General features: G+C 46.8%; 1 protein-coding gene across 2 annotated transcripts in view; it reads right to left on the reverse strand.

Annotated features, from left to right (window-relative positions):
* Positions 1 to 12,358, reverse strand: part of LOC306876984 (sodium leak channel NALCN-like) — a gene marked incomplete at its 5' end in the record, with an annotated part of 117,945 nt that overhangs the window by 93,603 nt on the left and 11,984 nt on the right. For both annotated transcript variants that reach the window (XM_079428483.1, XM_079428482.1), the window contains 2 exons: positions 11,098 to 11,202; positions 12,151 to 12,293. In XM_079428483.1, the coding sequence (XP_079284609.1) occupies positions 11,098 to 11,202; positions 12,151 to 12,293 (248 nt within the window). The remainder of the gene's footprint in view (positions 1 to 11,097; positions 11,203 to 12,150; positions 12,294 to 12,358) is intronic.

Below are 12,358 nucleotides of genomic sequence, written 5' to 3' on the forward strand. Positions count from 1 at the left end.
GTTGAAACACTTCTTACACCTGGAAAGATTTTTGTAAATCCATTGGTCAAATGCTGTGTCGCCACCTGACTAATGTGTGAAAGTCCACAAAACTGGACTTTCTGAGTGTATAAGCGGTAGACTATTTTAGAAAGGAAAATTTAAAAGATAAAAAAGAGGAATTAGAGATAATCAATAAATGATGAATAATTTATTGCTGTTGTGTGAATAATATGTAATCATGTAATCAATAAAAAAGTAACTAGTCTGATTAAGAGTATTTTAAAATGTAATTTACTCTAATTACAAGTACTTAATTTTTGGAATCTGATTACGTAATCCAGATTACATGTAATCAGTTACTACCCAGCTCTGTATATATATATATATATATATATATATATATATATATATATATATATATACACACACACTCAAGTTCAAGTTCAAGTTCAAGTTGAGCTTTATTGTCATTCCGCTACATGTGGGGACATGCAGTGGAACGAAATGTCGTGTCTCGCAGGACCACGGTGCTACATAAATACAGACATACAACAATGAAGTAAGAAAAAACACTATAAACCTATACACTACTAACAGATTTAACTATAAGTATACTATATATAAGTATTTACCCTATACAAACTAAAAGAATAAAGGATAAAAAATACAACTATACGAATGCTTCACATAAATATTATCCTATACAAACTAAAAAATAGAAGACGAAAAATACAAACTGTACATGTGCAAAGAGAGACATTTGAGTCAGCAGCTGGTTGGGGAACAGTGCAGGATGATTTGTAGTGCAAGAGCATGTAAACATAACATACATATATTGCTGAGTTTTTTGTGAGATTGTGCACACGCAGCAGTGTGTGTAAGTGTCCATAGTGCACCTAGTGTAGAGTGTGAGTGTCCATAGTGCACATAGTGTAAAGTGTAAGTGTCCATAGTGCACATAGTGTAAAGTGTGAGTGTCCATAGTGTAAAGTGTCCATAGTGCACATAGAGGAGAGTGTCCATAGTGTAAAGTGTCCATAGTGCACATAGAGGAGAGTGTCCATAGTGTAAAGAAAAATAAGAATAAAATAAATAAAAAAATATATAAAAGTTCCATACAGTTTTTCTTTGGTGTGGTAAGGTTTGGGGTGGGGGGTGGTCCATGTTCAGGAGGTAGGGGTTTGCATGAGGTTTCAGAGGGGGGCGGGGTGGTTTGAGTTCAGGGCTCTCACAGCCTGGGGGAAAAAGCTGTTGAGCAGTCTGGCGGAGCGGGCTCTGATGCTCCGGTACCGTCTTCCTGATGGTAGGAGCTGGAAGAGACTGTGGGAGGGATGGGTGGAGTCCTTCACGATGCTGTTGGTTTTGCTGGAGCATCGTGTAAGGAAGATGTCCAGGATGGAGGGGAGAGGGGCACCGATGATCTTTGCAGCTGTGTTCACTGTCCGCTGGAGGGTCTTGCGGTCAGCAGCACTGCAGTTCCCGTACCAGACAGTGATGCAGCTGGTCAGCACACTCTCAATGGTGCCTCTGTAGAATGTGGTGAGGATAGGTGGAGGGAGACTTGCTCTTTTCAGCCGGCGGAGAAAGTGTAGGCGCTGTTGTGCCTTTTTGGAGAGTGACATGGTGTTGGTGGTCCAGGTGAGATCCTCTGTGATGTGCACCCCCAGGAATTTAGTGCTGCTGACTCTCTCCACAGTCGAGCTGTCGATGGTCAGTGGGGGGTGGTCAACGGAGTTTCTCCTGAAGTCCATCACAACCTCCTTTGTCTTCTCCACATTGAGGGACAGGTTGTTTGTGCCACACCATTCAGCCAGCTGTGCCACTTCCTCTCTGTAGTGTGTTTCATCGTTGTTGCTGATGAGACCTACCACTGTTGTGTCATCAGCAAACTTGATGATGTGGTTGGAGCTGAACTTGGCAGTGCAGTCGTGGGTCAGCAGTGTGAAGAGCAGCGGGCTGAGCACACAGCCTTGTGGGGCACCTGTGCTCAGTGTTGTAGTGCTCGAGGTGTTGTTGCCGACACGGACTGACTGAGGTCTTCCAGTTAGAAAGTCCAGGATCCAGTTACAGAGGGAATTGTTAAGGCCCAGCAGGTTTAGCTTATTTATGAGCTGTTGTGGGATTATTGTGTTGAATGCCGAGCTGAAGTCAATGAACAGCATTCTAACATAGGAGTCTTTATTTTCTAGGTGGGTAAGAGCCAGGTGGAGGGTGGAGGAAATTGCATCGTCCGTAGAGCGGTTTGGACGGTATGCAAACTGGAGCGGGTCAAGTGTGTTGGGGAGGCTGGTTTTGATGTTATGCATGACTAGCTTCTCAAAGCACTTCATCATGATTGGAGTCAGTGCTATGGGACGGTAGTCATTGAGACAGGACACAGGTGATTTCTTTGGTACCGGTATGATTGTTGTGGATTTGAAACACGTGGGGACGACTGCCTGACTCAGCGAGGTGTTGAAGATATCTGTTAGGACATCTGTCAGCTGTGCAGCACAGTCTCTCAGAACACGGCCAGGTATGTTGTCAGGACCCGCAGCCTTGCGTGGGTTAATCCTAGATAGGATCTTCCTTACGTCGGCTGGGGACAGACAGAGCGCCCGGTCGTTGGGAGGTGTGGGCAGTTTTTGTGCAGGTGTGTCATTCTGCATTTCAAACCGTGAATAAAAGTGGTTGAGTGCATCGGGGAGGGATGTGTCCTCATCACAGGCCTGTGGCGGGGGCTTGTAGTCAGTGATGGTCTGAATGGCTTGCCACAGGCTCCGTGTGTCTCTGCTGTCTGTGAAGTGGTTGTTGATTTTTTGGGCATATGACCGTTTTGCTTTTTTGATGCCACAGGACAGATTGGCTCTTGCTGTTTTGAGGGCTGCTTTATCTCCTGATCTGAATGCTTCATCTCTGGTCTTTAGCAGCCCACGAACCTCTGCTGTCATCCATGGCTTCTGGTTTGCACGTGTGGTGATGGTTTTGGTGACTGTCACATCATCAGTGCACTTTTTGATGTAAGCAGTCACAGTTTCAGTGTACTCATTCAGGTCTGTGTGGTTGTTGTAGGTGGCTGCCTCTTTAAACATATTCCAGTCTGTGTCCTGGAAGCAGTCCTGCAGTGCTGAGGTGGCATTGTCTGGCCATACTGTGATCTGCTTTTCAACCGGTTTGGTGAGTTTGAGAAGTGGTCTATATGCTGGGATTAGCATAACAGTGATGTGGTCTGAGTACCCGAGGTGGGGGCGGGGTTCAGCCTTGTAAGAGTCCTTAACTGTTGTGTAAACAAAGTCCAGTGTGTTGTTTCCCCTTGTTGCAAAGTTCACATGTTGGTAGAACTTTGGCAAAACTGTCTTTAAGTTTGCATGGTTGAAGTCACCGGCTATGATGAAAAAGCCGTCGGGGTTATTTGTTTGTTGTTCACTGATGGCGCTATACAGTTCACGAAGCGCGTCCTTAGCGTTTGCACACGGGGGGATGTAAACCGCAACGATAACAATGGCCGTGAACTCCCGCGGCAGATAGAACGGTCGACACTTCACAACCATAAACTCCACCAGCGATGAACAGTGTTTTGATAATACCGCAGCATTGTTACACCAGTCTTTGTTGATATAAACACATAAGCCACCTCCGCGTGTCTTACCAGACAGTGATGAATCTCTGTCCGCTCGGAAGTTGGAAAGCCCGTGCAGTTGAATGGCGGAGTCCGGGATGTTGTCGTTTAGCCATGTTTCGGTGAAAACAAACACGCAACAGTCCCTTGCCTCATGCTGTGTAGATCGACTGAGTTGAATTAAGTCCAGTTTGTTTTCCAGAGAGCGGACGTTTGAGAGCATGAGTGTTGGAAGAGCTGGTCTTGAGGGGTTAGCTCTTAGCCTAGCTCGTATACCTCCGCGCTTACCGCGTTTCCGTCCTCTCTCACACCGCTTGCGACGCTGCCTTGTGCGGGTAGCGTCAGTAGGCGAGGCCGCGGTCTCGAGGTCCGGCTCCAGCAGTAAACAGAGGCCTCGTAGCTTCTCAGTAGCCGCCGGCGAGAGTTGGTGTACGTAAGCGTTGCTGATATCCAAAAGACTTTGGCGATCATAGATGAATTCTGGGGTGATTTCCTTAAGAGTTAGCGGTAAACTGACACTATTTGGAGACGAACAGACGACATTAAACGACATAAAAGCACCGTCTTTGGGACCCGGAGCAGCCGCAGCGATCGATCGCGCCGCCATCTTCCTTCTCATTTCTCATCCACTCACCTAAAGGATTATTAGGAACACCATACTAATACTGTGTTTGACCCCCTTTCGCCTTCAGAACTGCCTTAATTCTACGTGGCATTGATTCAACAAGGTGCTGAAAGCATTCTTTAGAAATGTTGGCCCATATTGATAGGATAGCATCTTGCAGTTGATGGAGATTTGTGGGATGCACATCCAGGGCACGAAGCTCCCATTCCACCACATCCCAAAGATGCTCTATTGGGTTGAGATCTGGTGACTGTGGGGGCCATTTTAGTACAGTGAACTCATTGTCATGTTCAAGAAACCAATTTGAAATGATTCGAGCTTTGTGACATTATCCTGCTGGAAGTAGCCATCAGAGGATGGGTACATGGTGGTCATAAAGGGATGGACATGGTCAGAAACAATGCTCAGGTAGGCCGTGGCATTTAAACGATGCCCAATTGGCACTAAGGGGCCTAAAGTGTGCCAAGAAAACATCCCCCACACCATTACACCACCACCACCAGCCTGCACAGTGGTAACAAGGCATGATGGATCCATGTTCTCATTCTGTTTACGCCAAATTCTGACTCTACCATCTGAATGTCTCAACAGAAATCGAGACTCATCAGACCAGGCAACATTTTTCCAGTCTTCAACCGTCCAATTTTGGTGAGCTCGTGCAAATTGTAGCCTCTTTTTCCTATTTGTAGTGGAGATGAGTGGTACCCGGTGGGGTCTTCTGCTGTTGTAGCCCATCCGCTTCAAGGTTGTGCGTGCTGTGGCTTCACAAATGCTTTGCTGCATACCTCGGTTGTAACGAGTGGTTATTTCAGTCAAAGTTGCTCTTCTATCAGCTTGAATCAGTCGGCCCATTCTCCTCTGACCTCTAGCATCAACAAGGCATTTTCGCCCACAGGACTGCCCGCATACTGAATGTTTTTCCCTTTTCACACCATTCTTTGTAAACCCTAGAAATGGTTGTGCGTGAAAATCCCAGTAACTGAGCAGATTGTGAAATACTCAGACCGGCCCGTCTGGCACCAACAACCATGCCACGCTAAAAATTGCTTAAATCACCTTTCTTTCCCATTCTGACATTCAGTTTGGAGTTCAGGAGATTGTCTTGACCAGGACCACACCCCTAAATGCATTGAAGCAACTGCCATGTGATTGGTTGATTAGATAATTGCATTAATGAGAAATTGAACAGGTGTTCCTAATAATCCTTTAGGTGAGTGTATATATATATATATATATATATATATATATACAGTATATGTAAATATATACCTGTGAACCTGAAGACTGGAGTAATGACTGCTGAAAATTTAGCTTTGCCATCACAGAAATAATTGTCATTTTAAAATATATTAAAATAGAAAGCAAACACAAAAATATGCATAGTTCACAATATTATTACTGTCAGAGAGTCACCACAGTCACCGCAGTCTCCACCAACAACACTCACCAGATCCCAATCCCCTGATTTCTGATCACCGCCACCTGTCAGCACTAATCAGCAGCACTATATCCCTGTACTTCTCATGTTCACTTCCTGTCTGGTCTCAAACATTTCATGTTGACTAACCTGACACACTTACCTTTTGTCTACTTACCAGTTGCTCCAGTGTTCCTATCCCTGTTCTCCACTGCTCCAGTTCTCCGCCGTCTCCACGCTCCGCTCTTACCTCCGGATCCCCTGGAAAAGGAATAAGGACATTCACACTCAGATAAGCCCCTAGAGACATTCCCATTCCCCGCCTGCTTACCTGGATATTCTGCTCATCTCATTCCCCTCTGCTACTACTCAATAAATCTGTTGATTGTATTGCACTTTCCTTTGCGCCCTGTGTCTATCTGCTGACAGAAGACCAGACCAGAACCGACGACTGGAGATGAAGTTCCCGAACCCCGGCGCTGCGGATCCCCTCAAAGAGCTGGTCAGCGCTCTTTGAATAGCTCTCTCTCTGGTCACACACCCTCAGTCTGCCTCTGCCAGTACCATGTCCATCCCTGCAAACTATTTGGGTGAGGCGGTTGAATGTAGCGGTTTTATACTCCAAGTTTCACTCTACATAGAGATGCAATCCCATAAATTTTCCAGCGAACGGGCTAAAGTTGCCTTCCTGATCTCCCTGCTAACCGGACGGGCATTGCTCTGGGCACGAGCCATCTGGAACTCACAGACCACTGTAAATAACTCTTTTGATGCTTTCTCTTCCCTCTTCAAGGAGGTCTTCGGCCTATCCACCGGCTCGCTCTCCATGGTCGACCAACTCTTCCGCCTCCGACAGCGAGCTTCTTCGGCCAGTGACTATACACTGCAGTTTCGGACTCTGGCGGCCTTGTGTGGATGGAACAAGGCAGCGCTACTCACTGCTTACCGTCAGGGCTTGTTCCACAGATCAGAGCCCGGATGGCGATTTATGATGACACTGTCGGTCTGGAGAGCTTTATGCAAAAGGCCGTTAAGATCTCCCAACGTTTCACGGCTTGTCAGCCGGACATAACCGCTCATTCTCCGTCCTCACCAGCTGCCTGTCCTCCGGTACCAGAACCTATGCAAACGGATACAAATCGCCTCTCACGCACTGAACGTGCTCAACGTCTCGCCACGGAGCTGTGCCTCTACTGCGGAGTTCCGGGGCACTTCATTCGGGTGTGCCCCTCTCGCCGCCCACGCCCAGTGGGGAGTACTCTCCAATTGGAGCCTGCTATCTCTACATTACCACTGCTAATGGTACAACTGCTCACCCCACGTCATTTCATTTCAGTACCTGCCCTCGTGGACTCGGGATCCTCAAGCAATTTCATCTCACAAGCCCTCCTAAAACAGCTTGATTTACCCCGCCAGAGACAGGCCGAGCTGAAGATCGAGACCATACAGGGAAAACCGCTCGGGCGTGGGCACATCAAGTTCCGGTCTCCGCTGATCACTCTGCAAGTAGGCTGTCTTCATTAGGAGAGGCCTATAACCTCGTTCGTATCCGGGAAGGCGACAAGTGGAAGACGGCGTACATTACCCTCTCAGGCCACTATGAATATCGGGTCAGGTCATATGGCCTTTCCAACTCTCCGTCTGTCTTCCAGGGATTTATGAACGAGGTGCTCCAGGAGTTCCTCCACCGGTTTGTCATTGTGTACATAGACGATATCCTCATCTACTCCCGGAACCTGGCCGAACATCGCCATCACGTGACGCAGGTCCTACGCCAACTCAAGAAACACCACCTCTACCTGAAGCTCGAGAAGTGTGAGTTCCACCGCCCCACAGTCCAGTTCCTTGGCTACATCCTCAGTGCGGATGGGATCCAGATGGATCAGGGCAAGGTCCAAGCCATCCGGGACTGGCCCCAGCCTCAGTCAGTAAAGGAACTGCAACGATTCCTCGGCTTCGCAAATTTCAACCGGAGGTCTCCTCTCAACCCCCCTCACTTCCATGCTCCATCAGAAACCCAAGTCTCTGTCCTCCGCCTAGAAGAAGCTCCAGGAGGCCTTTTTGTACTGCTCCCATCCTCTCACATCCCGAACCCCAAATCCCATTCATAGTGGAAGTGGATGCCTCCACCACCGGCGTGGGAGCAGTGCTGTCTCAATACCACGGAGAGCCTCCCCGACTCCACCCTTGCGCTTACTTCTCCAGGAAGCTTTCCCCAGCGGAGCGGAACTACGATATCGGAAATCGGGAGCTACTCACCATTAAACTGGCGCTGGAGGAATGGAGACACTGGCTGGAGGGAGCTCAACACCCCTTTACGGTCATCACTGATCACAAAAACCTGGAATATCTCCGAAGTGCTAAGAGGTTAAACCCCCGGCAGGCTCACTGGGCCCTCTTCTTCACCCGGTTCCAGTTTTCCATCAAGTATCGACCCAGAGATAAGAATGTCAAGGCAGATTACCTCTCACGTATCCATGCCCCTGACGAACCCTCCACACCTGAACCCATACTCCCTCCAGCCGTCCTTGTGAGCCCCATCCGGTGGGCCCTGGATGAACAGATCCAAATCGCCTCCATCACCGAAGCCGCTCCGCTGGGAGGCCCAGAGGGCAAAACCTACCACCTCCTTGAGGCCTTCCCTTCTGGGCTCCCTGCATGCTTCCATGGGTTCTGGACACCCAGGCAGCCAGCGTACTCTCTCGCTCCTCCAAGCTCGGTACTGGTGGCCCAGTATGGCCCGGGATGTCTCCCAGTACGTTCATGGATGCTCAGTCTGTGCCATCTCCAAGACTCCACATCACTTACCCGCCGGTAAATTAGTCCCATTACCCATTCCACATCGCCCCTGGTCCAACGTCGGAGTCGACTTCGTCACAGATCTCCCCAAGTCAGAAGGTTATATCTGCATACTCGTTGCAGTTGACACATTCTCCAAAGCCTGCAAGTTAATTCCCCTCCGGGATTTACCCACAGCCCTCGAAACAGCAGAGGCCCTCTTCCATAATCTCTTCCACACCTTCGGCATCCCGGAAGATGTCGTCTCCGACCATGGGCCACAGTTTGTCTCCTGTGTCTGGAAGGCATTCTTCAAACTCCTCGATATCACCGTCAGTCTCTCCTCAGGGTATCACGCCCAGACTAACGGCCAGACTGAGCGGAAAATTCAGGAGATTGGGAGATATCTCCGGGCTTATTGTCATGACAACCAGCACAGCTGGAACCGCTTCCTCCCATGGGCCGAGTATGCACAAAATTCCCTCAAGCAAACCACCACCGGCCTCACCCCTTTCCAGTGCATACTCGGCTACCAACCCCCTCTGTTTCCCTGGACAGAAGAGCCCTCCGATGTTCCAGCTGTCGACCACTGGCTCCGAGGGAGCGAGACAGTTTGGGACTCAGCTATCGTCCTGGAGATACGGCCTGGCTTTCCACCCAGGATCTGCTTCTCCACCTGCCCTGCCGGAAGCTGAGTCCTCACTATATCGGTCACCTTCTGTCTCCAACTCCCTGCACGGTATCGTATCTATCCAGCATTCCATGTCTCACTCCTCAAGCCTGTCTCTCCCTCTGTCACAGAACCCGACGAGCCTGCAGTACCTCCTCCTCTTGAGATCATCGAGGAGCCCCTAGTCTACAGGGTGCAGGACATCTTGGACTCTCGGCAACAGGGTGGTCGTCTGGAATATCTTATTGACTGGGAGGGATACGGGCCGGAGGAAAGATCCTGGGTGGCCCGGGACGATGTGCTGGATCCCTCTCTCCTGGCCGAGTTTCACCAGATCCACCCTGACCGTCCCGCACTCAGAGGCTGTGGCCGACCCCGTCGCCATAATAGGGCGTCAGGAGCCACCCCTGCAGGAGGGGTACTGTCAGAGAGTCACCACAGTCACTGCAGTCTCCACCAACGACACTCACCAGATCCCAATCCCCTGATTTCTGCTCACCGCCACCTGTCAACACTAATCAGCAGCACTATATCCCTGCACTCCTCCCGTTCACTCACTGTCTGGTCTCAAACATTCCATGTTGACTAACCTGACCCACTTACCTTTTGTCTACTTATCAGTTGCCACAGTGTTCCTATCCCTGTTCTCCACCACTCTGGTTATTCACCGTCTCCACGCTCCGCTGTTACCTCCGGATCTCTGGAAAAGGAATAACGACATTCACACTCAGATAAGAGGCATTCCCATTCCCCGCCTGCTTACCTGGACACTCTGCTCATCTCATTCCCCTCTGATACTACTCAATAAACCTGTTGATTGTATTGCACTTACCTCTGAGTCCTGTGTCTATCTGCTGACAATTGTTTTACTGTATTTTTGATCAAATAAATGTAGCCTTGGTAAGCATCTTTCACAAAACATCAACAAATCTTGCTGACTTTTTGAGGCTCAATATACAAACTTTTTAATGGTAGAGTATATAAAATTGTTTTTTAAAATAATATAATAGAAATAAAATAAAAACAAACCACAAAGTATATGAAATTATAGATTTCATTACATAGTATTTACAGATCCTTTCGTTTTCTTCATGATTTGTTTTTTGTTTGTTTTATTTTGAGATCATATGCATCAGATATTTCTTCACGAGATTCACCTCATTAAAGCAGTGCTAGAATAAATGTTGTGTGCTATAGCCCTTCTTTTTCCCAGAGGGCACATCTACAGCCATAAGACTTGAAAAATGGTGGTCAGGTCACTACTGTGTTGCCAAAAGTCACTACTGTGCAGCTCCACTCATGCCAACCTCCAAGGCTCTGCTCCAGGACTGGCTCTGGCACTGTGACTGGCGCAGTCAGAGAACACTATGCCTCGGTTCACACAATTACACACACAACTTTTCACACCACGCCCCCGCTCCAGATTTTCTGTGCATTTGCACCATTAGCTTGGTTAGTGTGAATTTCTCACCAAACGTTAGGTAGGCGATGGTTGTATAAAATCAACAGGACAGGTTTCCCCACGGGAGAGGATTGCAGGCAGGAAAGCAAGTGCATTTAGGGTTAATTGATTCACTCTATCCTTTCAGTTGATCAGTCACATCAAATTTAGGCTGAATGACAGAACTGCAAACACACACACACACACATACACACTCTGTTTTTTCTCTCTTTCAGTCTGTTGCACTTTCAGCAACGTTCCTCTATGACTCACCCCTGAGTCTGCCAGCCACCCAATCAGATCTCTCTGTGCCGTTCGGGGCCCCCACCTGACAAGCAGCCAAATTTATTTTAAAAAACAGCTTGCTGTCAGGTGTATCCTGCCTGCTGAAGGCCAGGGAAGCCAGACTCAAAGCCTCCAGAGAATTATGGGAAGAATTCCTTCAGATGTCTGCATTGGTGTGTATTGGTCTGTGCTTAATAATCATAAATACTGATATTGAAGGTTTTTATATTTTTGCATGGGAAATTAGTCATACACCAAAGGCTGCTTTTTGTGCACATGTGCACAAGTGTGTTTAGTTTACCTGTGTAGTAGCTGTTGATGTGGTGCTGCTCCGGGATCCCCACATCTGCTGGAACTGCACTCTGATCTCAGCAAATGTTTCGATAATCACAGCGATAAACACGTTCTGGGAACACAAGAAAAGTAATCACAAAAAGTCAGTGAATACCCAGAAATGATTATTTTATTGAATGCTTGTTCTTGTTGTCTGGCATATAAGTGAAAAGTATAAAAACAGATCTGTGATAAAATGCATATAATGTATCATATGTAACACTGTCATCTTGAACATTTAATGAGGTTTAATTCTGTTTGTTACAAATTGATTTCCTGATGGTAATCGATAGCCACAGATTCTTTCAGCAGAGCTTAACTTGGATTTACACAGGAACATTCCTTAATAAGTCATAATTAGTTTTTTCCTCTAAGGTCGACACTACCTTTCAAAAGGTAAAAAGTTTTTTTTATTAATTAATACTTATTAATTAATTAATACCTATTGAGCAAGGATGATTATGGATGATTACATTGATAAAAAGTCGTAGCAAAGAAATTTAAAACAAATAAAATGTACGAACTTTCTATACATCAAAGAATCCTGAAAAAAGAAACGCATCACAAAAAAAGCAGTACAACTGTTCTAAATATTTATAAGAAGAAATGTTTCAAATCTGCATAATATAATGATTTCTGAAGGATCAAGTGACTCCGAAGACTAATGACTTCTGAAAATTCAGCTTTGCCATCACAGAAATAAATATTTTAAAATATATTAAAATAATATAAAAACAGTTATATTAAAATGTAATAATATTTCAGTTTTTACTGTATTTTTAATCAAATAAATGCATCTTTGGTGAGACAATTTTACGTATTTCAAAATACTTTATTAAGTTTACTGACCGCAAGCTTCTCACTGGTCATGTATGCACTGAATTGAAACATTTTAACACCCAAAATATAATATAACACAATATATTAGACTCCTAGAATAACCCTCACTTTTCTATGTCTAGAAATAAAGAAGGATAAGTTTTTGCAGATCGCTGGTGTGAGAATAAAGGGATTTTTCCACCTTGACCAGCCAGGCGAGGAAGAAGATGAGCGTGATGAAGTAGAAATACGAGCGCCAGCGTGGGAAGCTGTCGATGGCTCGATACATGATGAAGACCCATCCCTCCTGAGACGCGGCCTCATATACGGTGAATATACTGGTACCTGCAAGAGGAGACGACAAGAAAGGTCACGACGGGGACACGAGAAGACAGAGGAGGGGGAGAAGC

Source organism: Barbus barbus, assembly GCF_936440315.1.
Source record: "Barbus barbus genome assembly, chromosome: 11".
Lineage (NCBI taxonomy): Eukaryota > Metazoa > Chordata > Actinopteri > Cypriniformes > Cyprinidae > Barbus > Barbus barbus.